Source organism: Typopeltis vanoorti, chromosome 4 (assembly GCF_054136105.1).
Source record: "Typopeltis vanoorti isolate ZY-2024b chromosome 4, IOZ_Tvanoo_1.0, whole genome shotgun sequence".
Lineage (NCBI taxonomy): Eukaryota > Metazoa > Arthropoda > Arachnida > Uropygi > Thelyphonidae > Typopeltis > Typopeltis vanoorti.
This window is the reverse complement of record NC_143552.1, coordinates 111,262,864-111,290,862: the sequence shown is the minus strand read 5'-3', so window position 1 is coordinate 111,290,862 and position 27,999 is coordinate 111,262,864. Positions and strand designations below refer to the sequence as shown.

At 34.5% G+C, this 27,999-nt stretch overlaps 1 protein-coding gene across 1 annotated transcript in view; it reads left to right on the top strand.

The window, feature by feature from the left end:
• The window catches only part of PolrMT (mitochondrial RNA polymerase), a 603,530-nt gene that overhangs the window by 235,399 nt on the left and 340,132 nt on the right, over positions 1-27,999 (top strand). Inside the window, exons 13-15 of the mRNA XM_090391417.1 lie at positions 6,727-6,768; positions 18,263-18,342; positions 24,982-25,048. Coding sequence (XP_090247543.1) covers positions 6,727-6,768; positions 18,263-18,342; positions 24,982-25,048 — 189 coding nt within the window. The remainder of the gene's footprint in view (positions 1-6,726; positions 6,769-18,262; positions 18,343-24,981; positions 25,049-27,999) is intronic.

Sequence of the window (27,999 nt, the reverse complement as noted above, 5' to 3'; positions counted from 1 at the left end):
CATAGTGCAGCCATTGTACAGTGGCTGCACTATGGCAGAAATGCACAAGTATGGAGGTATAAAAGTCCATACTTGTGCATTTCTGGTCGAATATCATCTACTCCTGCCTCATTTCCACGTCTCAGGCTTTTGATGGCTTTTTCTACTTCAAGTATGGATATGTTTTCCTGGCTGCATGCCTGGTCAATGTTTTTTACCACTGTACTGACATCACTGCTTGTTTCATTTAGCAATTTTTCAAAGTAATTACTCCATACATCAAGGATATCTTTTTCTCCTGTTTTCATGTCACCTTTATCATCTCTAATTCCTTTTACAGCATTCGTTCATCCATTTCTGAGCTTCTTCAACAACTGTCAGAATATCTTGCACCTTCTTGATATTTATTTTCTATGTTTCTACCAGTCCTCCCATGACTTTTGTTTAGCTAGTTTTACACAGTGTTTAGCTTTTTTACATTTGTCTCTGTATTCTCTAAGAGCACAAGCTGACTTATTTGCCAGGAACTTTTAATATGCTTTCTTCTTTTCTTTCACTGCCTCTTTGACTTCCTGTGTCCTCCATGGATTTCTGATTTTTCTATCCTTACAGACAACCTCACTGCATGCCACTCTGGCTGAATCAATCAGTGTTTTCTTCAATGCTTGCCACTAAATCTTCAAGGTTTGGATCCTGTTCTCAAACTCTTTCATTTTTTTTTCAATCATGTTTGGTATTTTAGTCTGCAGTTCAAATCTGAGAGCTGCTCAACTTTTATTTGCTTTAAAACTTTCTTATATATTCTTCTTTTCAATATGAAATTCAATTTTATCCTGCTCAAGACTAAATAGTGATCACTTCCAATTTCAAATCCTCTGTACACTCTGGTGTCCTGCACCAGGGAGAAAACATCACTATCAACAATAACATAGTCAATGAGACTTTTGTGCACAATTTTATGTTGGAACATGGTGTTAGTAATAACCAGTCAATGCCCTGAGGAGAAATCCAACAGGTATTTGCCATTATTATTAGCTTTGCTCTTTTCTCCAAATTTTCCCAATATATTTTTGTATGTCTGACAATCATTTCCCACTCTGCTATTTAAATCCCTAACAAGGACCAACTTTTCCTTTTTCATTGTGTCAGTTGCTTTCTCTAAAGCCTTAAAAAAATTCCTCCACTTCTACCTTAGTAGGACCTTCTATGAGACCATAGGCACAAATAAGTCTCATTGTCCATTTCCCCCATTCTTATTTGCCTACCTTACTCTACTCGAGACTGCCTGCTATTAAAAAAGATTAGCCTCATATTTAGTGTAGAATACTATGGCAACTTCTTCTTTTCCTTGATATTGTCATTGCCTGAATATAACATTTTGTATTTATTGCTCAGAAAGATCTCACCAGTTTTTGCCTTTTTTGTTTCAGTTATCTTTATAATGTCTTGTTTTGTTCAATCACCTCTATTATTCCTCAGCTAGCTCCATTTCTTTGCCATTCAGGCTTCTTATGTTGATAGTACCAATCTTGAACTCTGGTGATGTTGAGTTGGGGTGGGTTTCAGGATTTGTTCCAGTAGCTGACTTTTCGCTGTTTGCCCTGGTTTCCTGATGAAAACAAAGGGGGCCTTGTTTAACCGGGCGACGCCTGAGCCGGCATGACATTGTGTCATGATTTGTTTTTATTATTTTGGTTTAAGCCAATAAGAATACAATTTGATCAGCTAAATCCGAAATTAGCCAGCCCATCCTCATTCGTTCAGTATCCAGGTAGGTACCTAGCAGGGTGCAAGCATGGGTATGGTAAGATGGTGGGGAGATACAACATCCTTAGGATGAGAGGAATCTGTGTGCTTTTTTTTACTTCATTATTATTATTTTTTTAAATATATAGCATATGAGTGCTATATGTAGGTAAGAAGGCAGAAGGTTTTTTTTTTTTTTTTTTTTGACATGTTATGTGAATAGTTAAACATTATAGTCTTTTGGGAAAACAAGGATAATGGTGATGGACTGAATGAATGAAGATAAACAGGAGTGGAAATTTGTAGCTGGATGGTAAACGAATGTTGACTGACAGGTACTGTGTACATTCTTAGGAGCAAGAAGAGGAACAGTAGTGACCAGTTCAGCAGAACATTGTCTATGTTTTTTTGTTTTTTTTTGTGCCATACTGTATATGTCAGCCTGGTTTGCTGAGTGGTTAGCGTATATGCTCCCCAGTCAAAAGGCTGCAGGTTCGAATACTGCCCTGGGCATGGATGTTTGTGATTGCCTGTGAAAATACCAGTGGCGGTAGTGGGGCAATAGATGTAATCCACTCAATCCACGAACTGCAACTACACCACTGGTGTAGTTGCAGTTCGTGGATTGAGTGGTGGAAACAGACAATTGTAGAGTCTTTGGAGTCTCTGGAGGTGTCACATAATAATAATAATAATATATCCACGAACATATTCAATATGGCACAAAAAAAAACCAGTACTGAATAACTAGAATGATATATGTTATGGAGTAAATGGGTTTATTAAGAAAAAATGTGTTTACACATGATATGTACATCCACAACTCTTGGTTGAATCTTGGTCAAATAGAGCAGTAATGATTATAGATTATGTGCTCAAAATGGGCGTCTTGTCTTTCAAGACAGGTTACATAGTGTATGGAAAGGTTCTCTGTCATCTTGGAAAACGAGGATGGGGGACATCTGCTGGTCATATCACGTAATTTTATCCCTTAGTTCATCAAGGTTTGAAGGCAGGTCATGGTAGAAAACCTTTTCCTTCAACATACCACAAACGAAGGCATCAAGTGATGTGAGATCAGGAGAATCTGAAAAAAAAAAAAAAGGGAATGCCGTGAACCTCAAAATTGAGCCTCCTGGGGAGGTGTAAGGCACCCAGCTCCTTTAGGATTCTTTGTAGTGATTGCCTCGGTATCCCAAGTTTTACAGCTGTTTGGCATTGACTGTGTTTCGGAGTATGACACTTGCTCCAGCACATGCCTGTGATTCTCATTTGTGCTAACAGTTCGTGGTCTTCCCAAATACCCTTTGCATTGTTGCAGAGCACTCCCAGTATGTTGGAACCTGTAGATTAAGGCAATGATGACTATTGCTTGGGACATGCTTATGGAAACGACAAACAAACTGCTCACAAACATTTTATAGGCTTGGGCCCTTTTCTCCACCAACTCTGTATAAACGAAAATAATGTTCAACAATAAATTCTTTTCTTCTATCATCAACACCATTACTGCTAAATGTAATGACATAGACCTTTCATGTGCGCTTCTATTAATGTGAATGCATCCAAATGGCATATCTCATAGCATGTGTACTGAAGGAGGTGTCGAAGTTCAGTGCTGTTTTTTTTGTGTGCCATACCTTCCTAATATTGCAGAAGAAACCGAACATATGTAAGAGTAATTGAGGTTGATCTCTGTGAGAGAAGTCAGTCATTTATTTATTACTGTCCTGTACAGTGTCCAGCAATCTTACAGAATTTTTGGATGCAGCATCCTATATGATAAGCAGTTTTTTATGGTTTAGCAGATCTGGGATTTATACAGTTAGAAGTCATATAGGTCAGAAGTAATTTCTTGAATAGAAAAAAGTATACCTAACTTTTGGACACTGCAGAATCTCTTACTGAGATGTGTTTGTACCAGCCCAAGAAGAGAAATCTGATCAGATTTTGAGATCTTGGTATTATCAGAAATAAGAGGAAGTGATGTGAGGTCTTTCTTGTAAGAAAGTAGGCAGGACTGTTTTAATAGCATTGAAGTTCACAAGGTAGTCCTTCCTGCACTGAAGAAGAGCTTGGAGATCAGAATTTATGGTGTATCTTGAAGCTTGTAATGATTTGGCACTACACAGTTTGTCAAATGAAGAAGGGCAAATCAAAGCTTTCATAGACATTTCTTAGATTATCAGAAATATGAATTGTTAAATTGCTTGAAGATACATGAATAATAGTAGCACTAATAAATAATGAAATAATAGTGTGCTTATCTGTCTGACTGCACAACACCACACGAAAACAAAAGAAATTTGATAATTTATTAAGTTGCTGATATTTTTCCAGATTTCATACTATCATCCTTGGAGTATAGAAACAATTATCACATAATACAAGACTCTATAATCAAGTGATTGTGCATTGAGGGGGGGAGAACTAACATCCTATTATGTCACCCTCTGTGAGCTGGCTTTAAATAATCTCCTGTTGGATTAAAGGTAGTCTTAAAATACTAATATTCTAGATTAATGAAATTAATCTGGGTAATGAAAGCAACACTTGATTTTTGGTGAATGCTCATGCTGACTCCAAAAATAGTTTCTCACATTTGTAATGGTTTCTGTATGATGCCATTATTTTTTCCTTTTTATACAAATTATGGACTCTACAACCATGTCATAAATAATTATTTTAATTTCCTGACGTTTAAGGTCATCATCTGGAATATACACATTATTATTGTATATATTATTACATGACACCTCCAGGGAGTCCAAAGATATCGAGGGAGGGCACCTACTCTACAACTCTCCACCACTCAATACACTAACTACTACTACCACCAGGGTCAGTCCGAGAGTATCTGATGCCCCTAGGCAAAGAAAATTTAGGCACCTCTATACATTGACTATTATAGAGACCATGTATAGGAGCACCTAAATTTTGATTGTTAGTTTGAGGGATACCCTAGAACTTTCCCACTCATCTTGGGACAGATGCCATAAGGAGGAAATCTCTCTAAACTTGAGGTGAAGTATACAAAGAGCAGAGGAGTGGAAGAAATAGAGAAAGGCAAAAATAATGTAGGATCATCAGCAAGCATCAGGACGGCTTGTTTTTTTATTGTTAATCAAGGTTTTACAAATTTTTTTCGAAGGTTGTAATTTTTCTCCGAACTAATGTAGCAAAATCTGGCGCCCCGAAGTCTTAGCATCCCTAGGCGATTGCCTAGGTTCACCTAATGATAAAACCGGCCCTGACTACTATCGTCATCTACACCAATACCATCTACCACCGATCACCACCACTAGTATTTTCACAGACAAGCAGAAACATCCATGCCCACGGCAGGATTCGAACCTGCAGCCTTTTGGCTGGAGAGCAGATACGCTAACCACTTGCAACCAGGCTGGCAGCCTGCCCTCTAGTGAAAATAAAATAAAATTACAATAAATAAATGAAATAATGTAAAATAAATTAACTACATCAAAGCTATATTCTATTTAAGACAACATCAGAGAAACATTCTTTATAGATAGTTTTGTTAAGTGAAAACGATGACCTAATTTAACATGACCATTGTTATATTAGATTTAGGATCCTGGATTACCTATGGTTCTATTTAAAATTAGCTCTTAGGGAGAAAGGTTAAGTGGGCAGAACATGTGCCTTCCATATGTTTGGGATTTTTAGACCATCATCATTGTTAAGATTAGGGTGATTGATAAGAATCTCACAGGCCTCCTTAAATTTATATTCATGCTATGTTTTGATATGATGTAAACAACAGGCGCTTTTCCAGTCAATTCTATGTAAAGTGTTCAGGGCATGATCAGAATGACCAGCTTGATCATAGTTATTATATTTAATGTGTCGTTTATGTTCCTTTTTTCTGATAGGAATTGTGCATCCTGTTTCCCCTATATAGGGCAAATTACAGGAGTATGCAATGAGTATGCAAATTACAAACTACCCTGGAGTGTGCAATGAATACGATATACTCCAGGGTAGTCAGTGGGGGGAAGTGGATTCTTGGATGTGTGGAGTAAGTTCTTTAATTTAGCTCTTCATTTAATTACAGCGGTATTCATTATAAATTAGAATAGACAATTAATTACATTCTGTTTTTAATTCTCGAATAAAGCATGAGCAAATACAGTGTGCATGTTATGTATCTTCGTGATGTGCTACTTGTATATGGAAGCAAATTGCTTCATATTAAATTGTCTTTGCTCCATAATGCAAAACACACTTTCTTTAATATGAAATGTACTTTAGGAATGGTCTACAAAACTGGTTTTACCCCATTAATGAAGTTTCATATTAATGAAAGCTAGACTTGTACTTGTGCAGAGTTAAATCACTGCAGAAGTCATATTTTCTATATGAAAGAAGCATAATGGTTTATCATCATGCTATTAAAATGCCCTTGATAATTATAGAAATAATTGTAGAAATTTTTTCTTGTTTGATTGCATAGTTAATTATGCTGGATGAGAAATTATTGTTTTTAATCCTTTACCCAGGCATGAGCAACAAAGTTTGCATATAAATGTCCAAAAAGAAGTGTGCTGTGTATTATGGGTTACTAGGAAAATTTGATATATAGTCATTTGCCTCCATATACAAGTAGCCTAGTCATGAAAAGACTTTACATACAAACTTTGTTTACTCATACTTCAGTAAATTAAACAAGAATATAATTTCATGTATTTCATTTCTTGTCTAATATAATTTTTCTAGTATAATTTACTCAGTAACCAAGCAAATAAATTTTCTAAAACTATCTCTAATCTAGGGTATTCATTGTAGTGAGTGACCACTGTACTTATAAATAATTTTAAATTCTAAACTGTCTTATTCAGGGTATTGATTGTAGTGAGTGACCACTGTACTAAATAATTACTGTGCAAGTATTTCTTATTAGTTGGATGAAAATAATTTTAAATATATATTTATCTGCCTACATCATACTTTTAATTTGCACTTTTTTTTTTGCTTTTTCAGGATTTCTATGAAAGAAAATGGCCAGAACATGTTTTAATTGGAGTATGTAAGAGTTAGCTATTAAATTTCATCCAAGTTATAGATTTTGTTTCTTTTTCACTTATCAGATTTGCTTAATAAAATTACACACATAAATTTCGTTTTTTTAAATTAAAGTCTATTTTTATCAATTTCAATATTAATTGGTAGTAAAGAAGACACTCAATGGAAGGTTGAAGTGAAGGAGAGAGAGAAAAAAAAAATTAAATCTAACATTTTACTGCATCCATTCAATAGGACAGTGTCTTTTTGTTTTTAAATGAATATACAGGGGTTCCTCGAGTTACGTCGGAGATCCGTTCCTACGGACCGGCGTAAGGTGATTTTCGATGCAAGTCGGAATTACCATAGCCTAAGTTACTTACCTAACCTAAAACACCCTAAAGTCATACATATATATATATAGATATATGTATATATCTATATATGACATATATGTATATATCTATATATGACATATGTATATATATATGTATATATATCAAGAAACAGAACTAGGCCATAGGAAAATGAAAGGGAGAACATAATTACTGTATAGTACAGAAAAATTACAAAAATGAAACTGTAATAAAAAAACAAACATAAAAATGAGAACAATCCCCAAAATGACAAATGAAACTGTACATTCTGTACAGGTGATTAAAAAAAAATGTCTTTATGGCCTGGTGCTGCCTTCTCCTTGTTGGCGATATAGGTACGATTAGGCATATGTTTCCAAAATAGGCCTGTCTCATCCACATTAAACACTTGCTGAGCACTGTAGCCCCCCCTCCCTTATTATCTCAGCCAACCCCTCAGGAAACTCACCAGCTGCTTTATCATCACCACTAGCAGCTTCACGTTGCACCTTAAAGTTATGTAAATTTCCCCGAGCCTTAAACCGCATAAACCAACCTTTACTAGCATTAAACTCTTTGCCTGCACTCGTTTCCCCCCTTTCACTTTTCAATGCCTCAAACAATCTTTTCGCCTTTTCTTGAATTAACATGAGGCTAATTGGGATATGGCATTGATGCTGGTCTTCCAGCCAAAGAACAAGAAGCTTTACTATCTCAATCATGAGCCTACTACTTTTTTTCGTGATCACAGTTGATTTCATGGGCACTAATCCTTTCACTTGTTCAAGGATGTGAACTTTATCCTTGATAATAGTCCTGACTGTGGTACGACTTAAGTTCATCGCACGGCCAATGTTCGTTGGTGTTTCTCCCTTTTTTGCCCTTTTAATAATGTCTAATTTCACTTCTAATGTAATGGCTTTCCTTTTCTTCAACACACTGCCATCGGAAGAGTCTGCCTTATGTTTGGGAGCCATATTGAAGGGTAAAAAGTCACAAAAAAACACAAATGTGAGAGAGCGGATGTAAACAAAGCACACGGTACCCAAAGAATGCATGCTGAGACCAAAGTGACGCCACTTCTCCCAAACAAACGGCGCATAATGATGTATTCTTCTGCCACGCTCACAAACAAGTTCGCCAGCAATGTTTGAATTTTACGTCGTGCTGCTTCAAGTTGAAATTTATTTTTTAAATTATTTTGAGATTACCTCCATAAAGTCGAAACGACGCATGTCGAGGACGATGTAGGTCGAGGATCCCCTGTATAATATATTAATATAAATGGATATAGCTAAGTTGTATCATTCCTTTTGTGTAAAAAGGACGGAGAGAACAAAAGGGAAGGGAGAGATTTGGTATAGCTTTACAAAATTAATTGAAGAATATAAAATTAATTTGCATTCTTCTGAAAAGGAAAAAAATGTGTATAAATTATTTAATGAAATTGGAATCCTGATCTATAAATGGGTAAGTAGAGGAGTCTTTTAGACAATTATTAATTTTTCTGTTATTTTCAGTTATTTTTCTGTTATAATATACTCTTTAAGTAGATTGTCTGTCGATTCTACTTAAAGAGCTGAGGTTTTAGTACTTGGGGCATACTGTATGGGGAAGGGTGTTCCACAGAACTGAGGTAAATAAAAGATGACTAAGAGTAGCATGTTTTGTGAGTCAGCAGTTCAAATGTAATGGATGCTAGTTACACCTGGATATTGTAGGTAGTGATGAGTAGGCTTTGGATGGCTGATTAGAGAATGGATTTTAGGAAGTGTGGTGAAGAACGTCCTGATATTATATTTTTTAAGGACTTTAGCTAATTTTTTAGAGACTGTGCTAATGGAGATGGTACCTTTAAAATTAATAGTTTTGGGATGATAATTGCCTTATTCCAACTTTCTGGGATTTTTCCTTGCTGCCAGATATTGTTAAATAAGTTTAAAAGTCGTTTGATGAATAGGGTGCCTGTATATTTATAAATTCTGTATAAATCCTGTATATTTATATATTTTATAAATTCTACATTTATTCCATATTCTCTAGTGCATTTTCCTGATTTGCTTTGCTGTATTGCTTATTGGATTTCTTGTCACTTATTTCTTCCACTGTATAATTAGTAGTAAATTATGTCAGTTTTAGTTTTGTTACTATCTTGCCATAAGTTTTGGAAGAAGTCCAACCCAGGTTTTTTCTTTGATCATTTCAAGTTTCGCTTTTTCTTTTACCTACTTATTCATATTCCTTAGAATTTTGTATATATTTGGTCTCTTCATGGTAAGATCTTCCAATTTTTGCTATGAGTTTTCCCATGTTTATGTATTCTTCTTTCAACATTCTTTTTTTGCTATTGCTCTTTTGTATATATAATTACTTTTTGCTTCTAGTGATTTTGTGTTTATCCATTGTTTATACTTGTATGCTTGCTTCTTTCTTATCTTTGATAATTGCTTCAATGTCTTCATCCCAGTTTCTTATTCCCTTTCTCCTCTTCTATTTACTTTTTGCCCCGAGGCATTCTGGTGCTTTTATGAATACATTTTTTAAATTATTCAGTTCTATCTCTATGTGCTAGGAGTATCAGAAACAAAGGGGTAGAGCTTGTTGCCTTGGCCAATAATAACTGGTATGAGACCTAACACAGGGAGTCAGGAAAACTAAATTATAAAGGGAGGAATGGTGAGAATGTGAGTAAGAGCGACAATGTTATATCACTGTATTAATGACAGGAATGGGCCTTATCATGGAAATGTTGATGAGGAGAGAACGATTTCGACTTTGTGTTAATCCGGTTTGGACCATCAAACGCATGCAAAAGATATCTACACATATAAGGCACTAGAGAAGAATGGAGATCTGCAAATTGTCCAACTGTGTCATGCAGACTGCAGACAAGAGTATAAAAAGAACATGCAGGTAGATTATTATGTCTGTACAAGAATGTTAGGAGTATCAGAAACAAAGGGGTAGAATTTCTTGCCTTGGTCAATATGTTGGGACCTCAGATTGTAGGCATAGTAAAACTTGGCTATCAGAATCAGACACACAAGGGTGGTCTGAAAAGTTCTCGGCCTCAACTATATATGGCAACACTATCGGCAAGATTTATTTATTTATTTTTCTAAATTGGTACATCTATCATAAGCATCGATGTGAAATTGCAAGTCATTCTATCGAGTAGTTTGTTTTATACAGCTGTCTGAATCAAGTGTTGTCTGTATCCCTTGAAGTGGATAAAATTGAAGCAAATTTTCATTTACAAAGAATTTTTATAAAATTCTTTGTAAAAGAAGGTTTAACGCCAAAAGAAATTCATTCGAAGTTCATAAAAGTTTATGGGCACTCTTCTCCTTCATTTTAGACAATTAAGTAATGGGCTGCCGAGTTTAAACGTGGCCATACCAGCCTTGAAGATGATCCATGGGAAGGGCGTCCAAAGAGTATAACACCAAAAATCATTGATCATATGGTATTGGATGACCGATGAGTCAAAGTGCATGAAATTGCTGAGACTATAGGCATTTCAAAAGAACATGTAGGATATATTTTGCATGAAGAATTGCAAATGAAAAAGCTTTGCACAAGATGTGTGCCACACTTGCTCACAGCATATCACAAATGCACCCGCATGAAAATCTCTGAATGGTGTTTGGAGCATTTTAACAAGAATAAAACTGATTTTGTGCATCGATCTGCACTATGAATTGTTGGAACATCTTCCCTATTCCCCAGATTTGGCTCTCTCTGACTTCTGTCTCTTCCCAAAACTAAAACTCTTCCTCACTGGTCACTTCAAATCAAGAGGTGATTGCAGCTGTAGAGGGGTATTTTGCAGATCTTACTGAGAACACCACTACAGGGATGGGATAATGATGCTGGAGCAATACTGGAATAAATGTATTAGTCTTATGGCAGATTATGTTGAAAAATAAAAATAATTTCATCATCATCATCATCAAATTCCTGCCATGTACCTTCAAGGGGTGTACAGGATATGACAGTACTACATGAAAAAATTACATCATTACTAACTTCCTATCTACAATTTTCCTCCAAATCAGTCTGTTACTTGTCAAGACTCCAACATTATCAGATCTTATATTTCTATCGTCTAAGGCACTTTGTACCGTATCAATCCACCTATATCTTGGTCTTCCTCTGGGTCATTTTCCTACCAACCTGGCAGAGAACACTTGTTTTGCTAATCTTTCCTCTCCCATTCTATTTAAGTGACCATACCATCTGAGATTAGCTCTGCTAACGCATTCCTGGATGCTGACAATGTCAAGTTCTTTCCTAATATTCTCATTTTTAATATGATATTGCCATTGATGCCATCTGTTCACGCCTCTAATCTTTCTCAGGACTCTCATATCTGCGGTCTCTAGTCTTTGGTCAAGTGTTTTACTTCTGACCCAGCTCTCAGATCCATAAGTTAAAATTGGTTTGAACACAGTCTTGTATACAGCTAATTTAGTGTTCCGACTAATTTCTTTCTTATTCCATATGAATTTATTCAGTTGACTTCCCACGATACCAGCTTTGCTGATTCTGTTGTCTATTTCTATATTTAGTTTACCATCTTCAGTAAAAATTGTGCCTAAGTAGCTGAAATGTTTTACTTGTTCCACAGGTTCTCCATTCACAACACAGTTGACATTTTCAATGATTCTGCCTATTTTCATTGTCTTTGTCTTTTTATTGCTGACCTTCATACCATATCTATTACAACAGCTATTCAATTTAGTCAGAGAATCTTGCAGACTTGTAGTGGATTTATTTAGAAGTATAACATCATCCGCATAAAGCAAAGAGCTGACATTAACATCTCCAATTTTGATATCAGGTTTAATACCACATTCCTTCATAATGTGATCCATATAGATAATGAATAACAGAGGGAATAATGTACATCCTTGTCTCACACCAGATTTAACATTAAACCATCTTCCTGTACTTCCTTCAATTCTAACTGCTGACTCACAACTCAAATAAAGACTAAGTATTGCTTGATATAATGCCCCATTGACACCATATAACTGCAAAGTATTGAATAGCTTGTCTCTTGGCACCTTGTCATATGCCTTTTCCAAATCGACAAAACTTAAATACAGATCTTTGTTATATTCCCATGCTTTCTCGACTATTTGTCGTAAAATGAAGATCTGATCCTGACAGCCTCTATTTGGCCTGAATCCAGCTTGTTCTTCACCAAGCTTTTCTTCCACAATTCTTCTCAACCGTTTCTCAAGTATACTTGCATAGATCTTGCCAGGAACACTCAGTAGGGAAATACCTCTGTAATTCTCACATTCAGTTTTATTCCCCTTTTTATATATGGGTACTATGAGAGCTCTACTCCAATCATCGGGAATTTGTCCCTCTGTCCAGGCTTTCTGAACTATGCAGTGCAGCCACTGTAAGACTCTTATACCACCATACTTCAGCATTTCTGGTCGAATATCATCTACTCCTGCTGCCTTTCCACATTTCAAGCCTTTGATGGCTTTTTCTACTTCAAGTATGGATATGTATTCCTGACTGCATGCCTGGTCAGTGTTTTTTATCACTGTGCTGTCATCACTGCTTGTTTCATTTAGCAGTTTTTCAAAGTAATTACTCCATACTTCAAGGATATCTTTTTCTCCTGTTTTCATTTCACCTTTATCATCTCTAATTCCTTTTACAGCACTCTTTCCTCCATTCCTAAGCTTCTTCAACAACCTCCAGAATATTTTGCCACTTTCTTGATATTTATTTTCTATATTCTTGCCAAAGTCCTCCCATGACTTTTGTTTAACTAGTTTTACACACTGTTTAGCTTTCTTACATTTGTCTCTGTATTCTGTAAGAGTAAAAGCTGACTTATTTGCCAGGAACTTTTGATATGCTTTCTTCTTTTCCTTCACTGCCTCTTTAACTTCCTGTGTCCACCAGGGAGTTCTGATTTTTTTATCTTTGCACACAACCTCACCACATGCCTCTCTGGCAGAATCAATCAATGTTTCCTTCAGAGTTTGCCACTGAATCTCCAAGGTTTGATTCCTGTTCTCAAACTCTTTCATTTTCTTTTCAATAATATTTCTGTATTTTAGTCTACAGTTTACATCTGAGAGCTGCTCAACTTTTATTCGCTTTAAAACTTTCTTACATGTTATTCTTTTCTATATGAAATTCAATTTTATCCTGCTCAAGACTAAATAGTGATCACTTCCAATTTCAAATCCTCTGTACACTCTGGTGTCCTGCACCAGGAAGAAAACGTCACTATCAACAATAACATAGTCAATGAGACTTTTCTTATTCCTAGCCTCTTCTCTCCATGTGAATTTGTGCACATTTTTATGTTGGAATATGGTGTTAGTAATAACCAGTCCATGTCCTGAGCAGAAATCCAACAGATATTTGCCATTATTATTAGCTTTGCTCTTTTCTCCAAATTGTCCAAAATATTTTTGTATGTCTCACAATCATTTCCTACTCTACTATTTAGATCCCCAACAAGGACCAACTTTTCCTTTTTCATTGTGTCAGTTGCTTTTTCTAAAGCCTCAAAAAATTCCTCCACTTCTACCTTAGTAGAACCTTCTGTGGGACCATAGGCACAAATAAGTCTCATTGTGCAGTTCCCCATTCTCATATTTGCCCACATTACTCTACTTGAGACTGACTGCCATTCAAGAAGATTAGCCTCGTATTTTGTGTTGAATACTATGGCTACTCCTTCTTTTCCTTGATTGTTATTGCCTGAATATAACAAATAATTTTGAAACAAATAATTATGAAAATAATTTTGAAATTATAAATTCGTTTTTTCATTGTTATCCCAAGAACTTTTCAGACCACCCTCGTACTAACTGGTATTGAGTGTAAAGGGTACAGTATTTTTAGGGAGGATAGGAATTCGCATGCTGCTAATGATATCGGATGACTTGAATCCACTGAGAGTTGAGACCTATGATTGTAGTACTACTACTACTAACAGTATTTCATGTACAGTAAGTTTGAAGCCATCTGGTGGGAGGTGGAATCTAACAAGATCCATTACATAGTGGGGTGTTGTTACAGACCTGGTGGATGAGTTGCTAGTGATGAAAAAATGCATCACCAAATGGAAAAGATGAATGCGAAAATGGTAATCATGATGGGAGATTTTAATTATTCAAATATTGATTGGGTAGTAGTAATAGAATCTCATTAGAAGAATGAAAATGAATTTATTGAGCTGTTGCAGGACAACTTCCTCAAGCAACATGTGACGGTAGGAACTCGAGTTAAAAAGTGTTAGATTTGATTATAGTTTCAGAGAGCATTTCAGTTAAAGACGTAACTATTCTGCTTCCGGTTGGTGACAGTGATCATGCGGTACTCTATTGTGAAGTGACTATATTTATGAATGTTCCATTCAGAAAAGGTTACATGCTGAACTACAAAGCAGAAAATTATGACCATCTCAGGAGTGTACTGAGTTGAGTGGAATGGGATTGGTTGCTGGATGGGAAGCATTTAAACAATACTTAAATGATGCAATATTAGAATGTGTTCTGAGTGATCGAAGAATAAATAGGTTAGGAGTCAAATGGATGTGTAATTTTATTAAGCAAGTGATTCGTAAGAAAATGATGATGTGGAAGGAATACCATGTGCATAAGGATGATGTCCGTTATGAAAATTATAAGCAGTAGGCTAGAATAGTCACAACTGTTGAATGGAAAGCAAAGTCTGAGTATGAAAAGAAACTGGCTCTGCATGCTGAAGACAACCCACTAGAATTCTATCGATATGCTGCATGTAAAAGAAAGAATGAATATGTGCAGATGGCATGAAGGTAACAGATGTAGAAGAGGTCATTCAACTAATGAGTGCCCATTTTGTTAAAAGCTGTACCTGGTGTATGCGACATTTGAGCTGACTGCTACCTCTTCACTGGATGAAGAAACTCAGGTGTATGAGGACAAGGTATTAGAGCTGTTGCACAAACTGAATAAGAATTCAGCAATGGGGACTGATGGGATATCATCATGTGTGCTAAAAGAGTGTTCAGGTGAACTGGCTATTCCTTTGATCAGGCTGTTTAATATGAGTCTCAGATCAGGAAAGATTCCACAGGAATGGAATGAATGTATGGTAATTCCACTGCACAAGGATGTTCAAGGACCAATGTATTCAGCTATCTATCAATTAGTATCTCAGGAGTGGTGGTGAAAAATTTGAAAAAATTAGTTAGGGGGCTTGTATTCAGAAATGGGTTGACAACGAATCTCTAATTTGTAATGAGCAACATGGGTTTACTAGGGAAGTTCAGGTTTTAGCAGCTTGCTCACATTCTATAACAATTTTACCATGCACTAGACAAGGGGAATGGATACACCATGATACTTTTGTATTTTGCTAAGGCTTTTGACAGATTACCACATGGTAGAATATTAGCATGGATAAGAGGATGGCTGACTGACAGATATCAAAAAGTGGTATATTAAGGATATGAGGTAACCAGTGATGTACCACAGTGCTTGGTTCACTGCTATTCAATCTGTACATTAACGATATTGGGATGAATTTGACAAGTGACATACAGCTATTGATGCAAAGATTGGTTGGGTAAACAGGAATGCTACTGATATGCAGTACTTGCAGAATAATTTTAATAGGCTGGAATTGTGAACATGGGAAAATGGATGTCAGTAAATATAAAGTCATTCACTTTGGCATGATTAGATATCCAATGTCATACTATATTGGTGGGAGTTTGCTAGAAGAAACTGATGAGGTTAGGTATCTTGGAATGTTAATAGATAGGAAGTTGAAGTTCAGGGGCCATGTAGCAAAGATTGCAAATAAAACTTGAAAGATAATTACAAAGCTGAAAAAACTTTCGCATGTAAAGATAAGGATGTCATTTTGCCTCTTTACAAGGCCTTTTTAAGATCTTACTTGGACTATTGTGCACAGGTCTGGTCTCCTGGTTTTCTGTTTGTGATTCTGATATAGTTGAGAGTGCAAAGGTGAGTGTTAAAAATGATACCAAGATTGTAGAATACTGATTATGAAGGCAGATAGAGAATTTGTAGACTGCAGACACTAACAAACAGAAGAAATAGGGGGTAATATACTTGGGACTTACAAACATCCTTGGAAGCTGAGAATGAATGCCACTGAGAAGTGTCTAAGGGCTAGATTTTTCTCTCATTGTGTGGTGCATGATTGTAATGGATAGCCATTGAATGTTGTGAGTGCATGCAGTGTGAATGAATTCAAGAACAAGTATGACAGCTGGTATGTGTAGTATGTGGCCCCCTTCGATGAGTCCATGACTCCCTGGAGGTCTCTCTTAATTAAAATAATATCATCATTTTCTTTTACTTGCTCTGGTTTTCCATTTATTCTTTGTATTATATTAGCTGTTTTCCTATTAGCTATTATATAATCTATTATACTTTTTAACTTTTTTTGTTTCCCAAATGAATTTATGGCAATCTTTATGCTTGAAAAAAAGTGTTAGTAATTTTTCTGTTATTATATACACAGAAATCCGTAAGTCTGTATTCATTTTTATTGCATGTTGTTTCACCTTTGTGCCTATATTTGTACCTAGTGAAATGTTCCCTACCCTGGCATTTAATGTCCCGTTATTAATAAATAGATAATCATTTGTGTTTATCTGTTATTTTTTGTAAATCTGAATAAAAGGCATTGCTATCTTTCTCTCTTTCTCCCTCTGGGGCATAAACCCCAATTATAGTCAGGAAGCTACAGCTTATTTGCAATCTTAATTCTACAATTCTCTCCCTCCAGTATTTGTAATGTGTGATCTTTTTTTAATTGATTTGTGAATAAAAATCATTACTCTTGCTCTTTTTTGCTTTTTGCTCTTTCTTCCTTTTTGACTTCACTGTAGATATAAATTTAATTATCTGTTTCATCTGAACTTTTCTGTTTTTTTTCTTTGTGTCTGTTATTACTGATAATTTGATATTTCTTTCTATTAGGGTTTTGTCTAGATCTTGATAGTGTTGGATTCTCCTGACATTCCAAGTAGCAACATTTCAGATATTCTTGTTTATTCTAATTTTTCCCCTTTCCTTATCCTGCTTGTATCCATTAACCTGTCTGAGTCATTTTCCAGAGTAACAGTTGTAGTGCCAAAGTGCGTAAGATTGTGAATGGAAGGGAGGAGTTCCACAAGAGATAAAACTTGGATGAGATATTGTCATCTAAATTACCAAGATGAGCAGTCACCTCAACAGTGAACCCGGAAAGAGACCTGGTTAAGAAAAGATCCAGAGTGCCAGGTGAGTGAAGAGGATTGTCAAGGATTCTGATCGGAAGAATGATTTTTTTTAAAATCATTATGAACAGCAAATACCTCTGCTTTTATTCCAGCTTTGCTAGTGGAATTTGAAAAAGGAAGCCACTTAGAATTGTGGACATTAAAGTTAACAATGAAAACAACTTGCCGTTAGAGAATTTAGATTGTGTGAAATCTAGCTTCATGGATTAAAAATTCGAGATTAGAATGATTTTCAATTGGAGGAATGGCAGATGAATGAGGCATAATAAGACAGGGAATCTTAAGCCATGGATAGCCAAAAAATGTAAAGATTGAAGATCAGACATCACTGGACAAAATACATTGATCTCCCCTTTCCTGTGTTTAACCATTATAAATATATAGGACATCCACTTCAGATCTCCCTAGTTTAAAAAGGAGGGTAAGAAATCGAAATTTATTTTTTACAAAAACTTGGTTATTTTGACACCGTGTCTATACGCTTAACTAGTAGTAGCACGTTGAAACTAGGGAGGTCCAATGTGGATACCTTGTATAATAATATGTTTAATATATATATGTATTCCTTTGAAGCATCTAACAACTGTAATTTTTGAGATTTTAAATTTCTAAAGATTCTAGGTAATCTCCTGTGAAATATTTATTGATACTGAGAAGTACTTCTATGATTGAATCATTTTCATTTCTTGAAGAAAGTTGAAAATAATTATTTTTCTATTATGTATTTACTTCTGTCTGTCTATAAGTTGAAATCATTCAAAATATGAAGTAATGTTTAAAAAAAAATTCTTACCCTTACAAACCATTTTACACATTCCAAGATAAATCTCATACCTTATCAGGATCTATTTATTGCTTTTTATTATTACAGGTTGGAAAGTTCTTGTCTGACATTCTAATTCATCATGTAAAAATTGACGTAAATATTCTCCGCCCTTCTGCATCTACCAAGTAAGTATTCATAACATTCTTTGATTGTATTTTAGCTGTGTTTTTGGGTGCAGACAAAGTTAGCTTTTCTTGTTCTTTAGTTAACATAATTTTATTATATTGAATCATCAGTGTTCCAAGATATTTGAAGGAGGTGGCATTTTTAAATTTCAGGTAATCATAGATAAACTGGTCATTTTCACCTTGATTGTATTTGATTCTCCTGCCATCATCAACCAGTAATGTATCCATTCTCCAGCCAATGGGTTTTGAATTCAAATCGCCACATTGGCTTGGAGGTTTATGAATTTCTTTAGATGAATTTAGTGCCCAATGTGACTGCCATCCTGTTTAATGGAGGCCTGAAGTGGTTTGAAAAAGTTATATGTGATTTCTAGCTTACCCATGATTCTAATGTACTGCAGTTTCTGAATAGGCCTACACTTTATAATCTCTGATGGATCGTTTCAAGTTTAGATAAAAAAATAATAATAATACAAAAAAATTCCAGCCTCATCCATTTCTTATGTTTTTTTTTTTTTTTTTTTCCATATCATAAAAAATTATGCCTAAGTAATTCAAGTTTTAATTTTTTCTATTGGATGGTTGTTAAGAATACAAGTTGTGTTTTCCTGCCTTTTATTTTATAAAATTTCGGTTCTACAGCACTTACTTGATTTAGGTTATTAAGTTTTGAAAACTTGGGGCATATTTATCAATGAAGAATCCATCACCTTCTTTAAACCAAGAAAACCAGTTCATAATCTCCTCTTTTGAACATCATGGTTAACATTGATTTGTTTAACAATGTGATCCACATAGATTATAAATAATAGTGCATGAAAGCCCAGTCATACATCTGATTCACTGTCAAAATGCCTTTTAGTATACATCCTTCTTATCTAATTGCTGCCAATCAGTTAAAAGCATAACTCAAATATTGTTCATTTATACCATATAAGGTATATGGTATCATTGGAATGGTTTAGTGTTCTGACATTTCTTATCTTAGAAATGTTTTTTTTTAAATATACATTCATCAGTTGCATCAATCTTGGGACTGGTAGCTCAGCAGCAATTTCCTCCATTCTGCTCTGTCATTGGCTTTCTTCTTAACCTCCTGGTAACTCCTCAAACCCGTGCTGTCTTTGACTTGATCAAGAAGGCTCTTCCTTGGTCTGCCTCTTCTTCTTTTTCCCTCTATTTTGCCTTCAGTTATTCTTTTCACAAGTCCATCATGTCGAAGTATATGTCCAAACCACCTATCCCTTCTAATTTTGATCAATTTTATTAGAGTTCTTGTTTTGTTTATCTCTCTCAGGACTTGTTGGTTTGATTTTTTTCTGTCCATTTTATTTTGTTCATGCGATACCAGCACCACATTTCAAAAGCCTCCAATCTTCTTACATCTTCTCTGCCTAGAATCCAGGTTTCACATCTATACAGTGCAATGCTCCATATCAATGTCTTTACTCATTTTTTTTTTTTCAATTTTAGGTTGAGGTTTCCTGTTAAAATGCTTTTCATCTTAGAGAATTGGACTTTTGCGTTGTTTATTCTTGATCTTAAGTCTTCTCTTGTTCTGCCATCTTCTGTTATTAGGCTACCTAAATATTTAAAGCTTTTCACTTGTTTTATTTATTTCCCACTGATGTCTATATGCTCTGCATTGATAGGGATTTTGCCTGTAACAATTATTTTAGTCTTATCTGTGTTGATTTTCATTTTATATTTTTCAAGGTTATTATTTAGTAATTCTAGCATTGTTTTTAACGTTCTTCTGTTTTCTGCTACAAGGGCTATGTCATCAGCAAATCTTATACACGACTTGCTCACCATTTATCTTTATGCCACTATTTATTTTATCTTTAGTTTCCTGAATGGCCTTTTCAATATATAAATTAAATAAAAGTGATGAAAGTATACATCCTTGTCTTACTCCACTCCTGATATTTATTATTTTCTCCTTATCATTGATTTTAATCCGTCCATTTTGATTTTTGTAAATTTGATAAATTATTTTCCTATCCCTCATATCTATGCCGATATTAGTTAGACAGTTTAGGAGTATTTGCTGGTTTACTTTATCAAACGCTTTCTCTAAATCAAGGAAGCAAATGTAAGTATTTTGACTAAGATCTAATCTTCTCTCTATTATTGTTCTTAAACAGAGTATTGCCTCTCTTGTTCCTTTATTCTTTCTGAATCCAAATTGGTCTTCATCCAATAGACAATCTATTTTTGAATAAATTCTATTTTGAATAATTTTTAGCAGAATTTTGCTAACATGTGGGATTAAAGCTATTGTTCTGAATTGGCTGCATTTGTTTGCATTATTCTTTTTTGGTATTGGTATTATGGTTGATTTCATAAACTCCTTTGGTATTTCTCCTCTATCATAGATTTGGGCTATTAATTGATAGAATGAGTTTTGTCTCATCACCTAGATTTTGTCGCAGTTCTATAGGAATATTGTCTACACCTGGACTTTTTCCCTTACTCATTTCGGACAGTGCTTTATCAAATTCTTTTTTAAATATACTAATATTAAATATACAAAAACTTACATAATGATTTATGTAATTCTTGCTATTCCTACAGTTCATCCACCAGGAATCACTAGTTGGCCCTTGACTGTTTCTGCTGTATATTAATAATGTATAACCCAAATTAATAATGTATATGGGTGATATTAATATTATCCATTTCCATAAAAACATACATATGCACTAACTACTAATGTTTGATTAAACAATTGTAACATAGTGATCTTAAACTATACAAATACTATTTAAAAGTAAAAAAAAAAAAAACCCACTTGCAGTACTACCTAAATATACAAATACACAAAATGAGCATTTGCAAAGAAATTAAATTTCCATTTCATGAATGGAGAACAAACTAATATGGAGAACTCATATCTTTAAACTCATAATATTGAAAAATATTAGATATGTTGGGAGATTGCAAATTCCTAAGGTGACACCACATAGCAGACCTAACTAACATTCTCAGGCTGCAAAATTTTTCCCTTGGATATATTTTGAAATTAAATTATCATGGCTCAATTAGCATTGTTGCTGAACGAAGGTATATTACATGCAAAAAGCATACCCAAATTCTGTGTGGGGAATTACATTTTTTTTTCCCCAACCTGCGACTTTTCCCCACTGCTGGGGTAAAGGCCTCTCCCACTGTGGGAGGGTTGGGTCTACTTCTCCTATGGTGACCCACTCCATCTTGGGAGAGTGTTTATTCACTTGTACGAAGGCGGATGACAATCACAAACATCCATGCCTAGGTAGGATTCGAACCCCCCAGCCTCTTGCTTGTATAGTGGGTATGCTAACTTCTCGGCCAACCAGACTGAGGAATTACATATATGCTGATAAATGGCCTACTTGAAAATCTGCCTTTATACATAAAAATAGTTTGGCAGAGATCAGTTTAATATGCTGAGTACAGCTATAGAATGTCGAAATATCCATATGCACTAGCACTAATTCAGAAAATGATTACAAAAATACATCTTTTAGGTAAATGATTCTGAATGAATGACTATGCAGTTATGTATTTTTGAGAGCAGCTATTTATGTGTCAACTGTCTAATGAACTCTTCATGTCAATCACTTTATTTCATATCTTTTTCACTTATTTATCATATGATGATGCAATGGCCAGGATACCCACTCAGATATTTAGCACCATCTTATGAAACCAAAATATTACTGTTAGTTGTAATGTATTTTTCTTGGTAAATTGTTTGTGTGGTCTACTGACTGGTTAGCCTAGTTGCAGGACAAAAAACTTGAGTTCCAGAGGGGGGGGGGGAACCTTTCCCTTTTCATATAAGACCAGCTAACTCACCTTCAATTGAAAAGCCCTAACAAAGATTCTTGATGTTCTATACAAGATTCAAAACCAATGTTCTATCTGTACTGAGTGAGCTGTACAGGCTCATTTTTTCACTTATGTATAAAGCACTGTGTCATTATTATAATTAATGCTATAAGCCTACTTTAGTACTTTTTACTGAAATAAAATTTTAAACTTATTCAATTGTAAGTTGATTGCAGTGCAAGCTAATTGAATTGTAAAGTGGAATGAATATTAATTTATTTATATTCACTTATCAGTTCTGTCACCAGCTCCCTTCATCATTGTAGCTGTCAGTGAAAAAATAGAAACTTGCAAATTCATTGACTGGATTTTTTGATATCTTTCCCCAACCCTCTCTCATTTCTTATGCTGTTATACTATCTAACCATCTCAATTCCTGTGGGACAGGGTTAACACTCAAATAACAGGCATATTACCCTCACACATTTCCTTGACACTTATACTGATATCGCATCCAATTCCAATAGCATGGTTGTTATAACTTCACTTTCCCTTTAACATTCTAGTCTGAGTGCTTGTCTTGGCCAAGAAATTTATAAATGTAATTAAGGTTCTTAAAGTTTTTTTTTTATTATGTCTCATACTCCTATAAACTGATTTATCAGGCCTATACTTGAAATAGGCCTGATATAGGGTTTTTTCCCCCTCCAATAAATATGGTATTAAATGACTGTAGAATTTACTTCTCATAATAGCTTGGAACATTAAAGTATACAAGATAGGAAGGAAGCACAGTTTACAGGTTAAATATGTCTTCGTGCAGATATCTCAGATTTCTGATTAGATACTAAAAGCATTGGATTCATCTTATTTGCATTCATTCAGCATGGATTAAAGAAATATTGTATATCACATAACATCCTATCATCCTATAAATAGAATGAAGCACTTCTCTCTTATGGAGATGAGAAAGATGGCACCAAAACAAAATGGTATTCCATCAATTCATTATCATCACAGTATTTGTCCATTAAAATAAAAAAAAAAAAAGGGATTAAATTTCTAAATTCTGAAATACATTTTAGAAAAATAATGTACAGGAAAACTTCACTTAAAGCGAATTCAATATGCATGATAATCAGTTAGCGCAATTAAGTGAAATGATACTATTTCCCACTGTAAGCGAGTGATTAATCAATAGTAACGCTATTTTTTACGTTTTGCGAAATTTTACATTACACGAAATATTTTGTCTCTAATCTGCAGCGAGCAGAATATCTCAAAGTCATTAAGAATCATGAAAGGTGCTAGTAATACAATGATTGTGCAAGACCTGAGATACAGTGAATCTACAGTTTTGAACTATATTAAATAGGAGCAAAGAATACAAAGAACAAGGAAAAGTTGTTTCTGCTTCTTTAAGCATGTCACCTAAAATAGAAGCCATTTAATGATTGAGGTGGAGCATCTTCTATCACTCTGGATTGAGGATTATAACAAAAAAAGAATACCTTTTAGTACAGGGAATATTCAGGCAAAAGCTCTCAATATTTTTACCTCATTGAAGGAAATCAAATTTCAAGGGGAATGTGAAAGTTTTACTGCGAGTATAGGATGGTTTGACCATTTTAAAAATCGAACTGGACTGCATAACATAAGAATAACTGGGGAATCTGCTAGTGCAAGTTTCCTGAAGAATTGCAAAGGATAATTCAGGAGAGTTCAGCAAATATTCAACGTTGACAAAATTGGTCTCTTTTGGAAGTGTTTGCCAACAAAAACTTTTCTAGATAAAACTGAAGTATCTCAGCCAGGATACAAAGTATCTAAAGATCGTCTTACGTTTTTATTAGGCAGCAATGCAGAAAGTGACTTTAAACTCAAGCCTCTGTTAGTTTATCATGTGCAAAATCCAAGATCTAACATTATTTAAGAAATCAGCACAATTGGAAAAGAACTTGGATTTAATGAACTGTATAATTAAGATGTAAGCAACTTGCTCAATTCCCATTCAGAACAATTAGTGAGAATGATCTCCTTCAACTAGAAGAACAGCATGTATATGAAGAAGAAGAAGATAAGGAGTGCGAACAAAAAGAGAATGTTACTACTAAGAAGCTAACTACAAAAGAACTTGAGCTAGTTTTCAATCACATTGAATATGCTAAGGAAATTTTGTTTGATGCTGATCCTGATATTGAACGAAGCTTCGAAGTCCACCAAAATCTTGATAAAGTGATCACCAGCTATCACAAATTGCATGACAAGATAAAGTCGAGCATGATTCAAACATCTTTACTTAATTTTTTTTTCTAAAAAAGTAGCTCAATGAAATGTTTAGACATTAAATAAAAATATAAGCAATTAATTTTTATTAACTTTGGTGATTTTATCCTCTAATATAGCTTGTACTGTTATTTTTTTTCCAAATTTATGCTAGCTGATGGATGAATTATAATTATTCCTATTGTTTATTGTATTCGCTTAATGCAATTTTGCTTAACATGCATTGATTGATGGATTAAATAATCACATAAGTGAGGTTTTCCTGTATTTGGATACACTGGTAAGTATTTTTAAATATTAACCCCCCCCCCATATTTGGTTTTGCGCTAAGTCAAATAGAAAAGTGATTAAATCAGTTCATACCTCTATTTTATGCATAATTAATTTTCTATTCTAGTATTCTTGTGTTTTTATATTCTTATTGGATGTTTATGTTATTTCTTGTGCATTGATGAGTTAACTGTTTTATTAGTTATTTATTAACATATTGTCTTTCCTCACAAGATATAATCATCCAATAATGATATTTTACAGGAAGATGATGCCCATACTCTATAACCTATATCGTTATCATGGCAAAGAGTTAAGACAGGAAATTAAAGTAAGTGAATATTATTTTTGAATATAGTTTTGAAAATTTTCTTGATATTAATGACATCATCACTTATGGGTTTGATGCAGGGATCAGCAATAATTCCTTCTGTGCTTCTTTTTAATTACATTGGTTATAAATGCTGATTTTAGAATCATTACCACATTCCTAATGTGTGCCAGAAAGGAGTGTACAGGATACTATGATAGCAGTACATGAAAAATTTACATTATTACTGACTTCCTATCAGTAAGTTTCTTCCAAGTCAGTCTGTTATCTGAGGCTTTGATGGTATTTATAATATACTAAAAGAAACACAGACACAAGAGATTTAGTAACACATTAAGTCAAATATTTCTATCTGAATATAATAGAGAATCATCAGACAATTCAACAGATTGCAATAATATCAATGCAATTTAAAAAATAAGCTGCTTGCTAGTCTACAGTTGATCACAAGATGTAATATATATATATATATATAAATTACTGCTCGTAAACTAATAGGAATAAGACTCTCCCAAATTTTAGGTAAAGAAAGTCAGTCCTTATGAGTCAAGGTCAAAGAACGTCATGTCTTTATGGATCAAGTAGTAGCACTTCAGCACTTTGAAGTGCTGAAGAGTTTATGTACTGCATTGCCATTTCAAATGTGAAATGGCAATGTAGTAGATAAGTCTTAGACCAGAAGATTCTGTTATTCATTATCAACCTAGTGCTGTGCTATACAGGCTTCTAATGTTTATTCATTTAGGTCTTTTTTTCCCTATCATCCTGGCATCAAATACTCTTTCTCCTTTCACTAATGTTCAATTCTATTAATAGTTTTGCTGATATAGTACACTCCATTCCTCTTTACCTTGCACAAAACTTTGTAGTACTTGATGACAGAAACTTCAAGATATTCTATGGGCAGTGTGTAAACATGGATCTTCTAGCCATTCTCAGGCAAGGTTAAGATAAAAAAGTGAATTTTAATGCTACCAAAACATAATTACTGCCTTATTTCCAGAAGAAAGACATGCCTCATTCTCCCTCACTCAGAGGGAGATAGCATTCCACTCAGCCAAGATCAGTTTTCTCTTCTTGGGCTAACTTTCATATCTAGTCTATACTTATACACACATTGCATCATTATTCTTTTCAGCTTCCAAACATTTTCATATTCTTGGTAATCTTTTTCATTGTAAACATTACTTTGATTCTGCTAAACGTCAAACACTTAATTAATTCCATTTCTGCCTCACCTTAGAATATTGTTCTCATATGTGGAGTGGTGCACCAAAAACTCCCTTAGAATGCCTGATTGTCCTAGAAGAGAACTATTTGATTAATAGATGACCTGTTTCTCTCCCTCTCCACAGCATATTGTTATTCATCTTGAGACTTGCTGTATAGGTGTGCAGTTGATTAAAAAAAAAATCTTTGGGCATATAGAATATCTTTAGTTTCCATCTCATCTTTATCAACCATGATTAATTTTACAGTACTCATTCCCATTTATATATTTTGCCCAATAAATAGCCTTCAGAACATTTTGCCCCTTTCATGATATTATTTTCTATATTTTTATAAGAGACTTTTTTATTTAGCTAATTTTACATATTGTTCCGCTTGCTTACATTTTCCCTGTATTCTCTCTCCTCTTTCTTTCTCATAGCACAAGCTGACTTACTTGCTAGGAACTTTCTCTAGACTTCTACTTTCCATATTTGCCTCATCAGGGAGACTGTTCTACCATAGGGTTCTAATTTTTTTTCTCCTTGCAGATAACTTGACTCCATACCTGCCTAGCTGAAACATTTAATGTTTTCTTCAAAATTTGCCCAGAATCTTCCAAGTTTGATTGCTGTTTTCAATCACTTTCATTTTTTTCTTAAATAATGTTTGGTATTTGAGTCTACAATTCACCTCTGAACTTCTTACTTTGATTCATTTTGAAACCTTTTTTTAATGTATTTTTCTTTTTAATGTGAAATTCACTTTTATCCTGCTCAAAACTAAATGATTTTTTTTTTTAAATTTTATATTTATCCTACACAGGAAAGGCAGATGTGCCTATAGCAAACAGGTGCCATATGATGGTGGAGTTAGGAATAGAGTAATCTGTTGATACTCTTCTTAAATCGTTCAAGATTTGAAATGCTCAATCAGGGAAACTGTTCTACAGGATTGAGGTGGAAGGAATGAAAGATGACTTGGAGTAGCAGGTTTGGTGAGTATATACACTTTGACTGTAAAAGGATGCTGAGCAACTGTAGTATGAGTTCCTGTAGAGTTAGCAGAAATATGAGGCATAATGGCTGCTAGTTTTGTGCGAACAATGGCCATGGAAATGTCTCTAGATGAGAAACATTGTAGAAATTGCCAGCCTGGTTGGCTGAGTGGTTAGTGTATCTGCTCTCCCACCAAAAGGTTACGGGTTCAAATCTCACCGTAGACATGGATGTTTGTTTGTGAAAATACATGTGGTGGTTGGCAGTAGATGGCATTGGTGTAGATCAGTGGTCTCCAACGTGTGGTATGCGTACCTGGGGGGGGGGGGTACACAAGTCAATATGTGGGGGTATGTCAAAAAAAAGTTTTATATTGATAGGAAAAAAATTAAGTAATTAATTGAAGATAAAGAATATTACTTTCTTTCATCAATTAAACATATATCTAATATAGACAAAGACGTTATAAAGATCCTGTAAATTTAAATTGCAAGTACCGCATATTGGGCGACTTTGCACACATGATCGTGGCAAAGCTGTCATGTTTTTTAAAACTAGGGAGTAAATCTCTTACTTCTTATCATTGCCATTGTTTGTAGTGCATCCTAGTGTTGACAAGCCCAACTAGAGAAAGAAAATTGCTTAGTTATCCTGCTATCTACAGATGACACCACAGGTGTATTAATTATTTGACTGTTAGTAGTAAGTTTAACAATTTTTTAGTATATATATATTGTTTCTGTG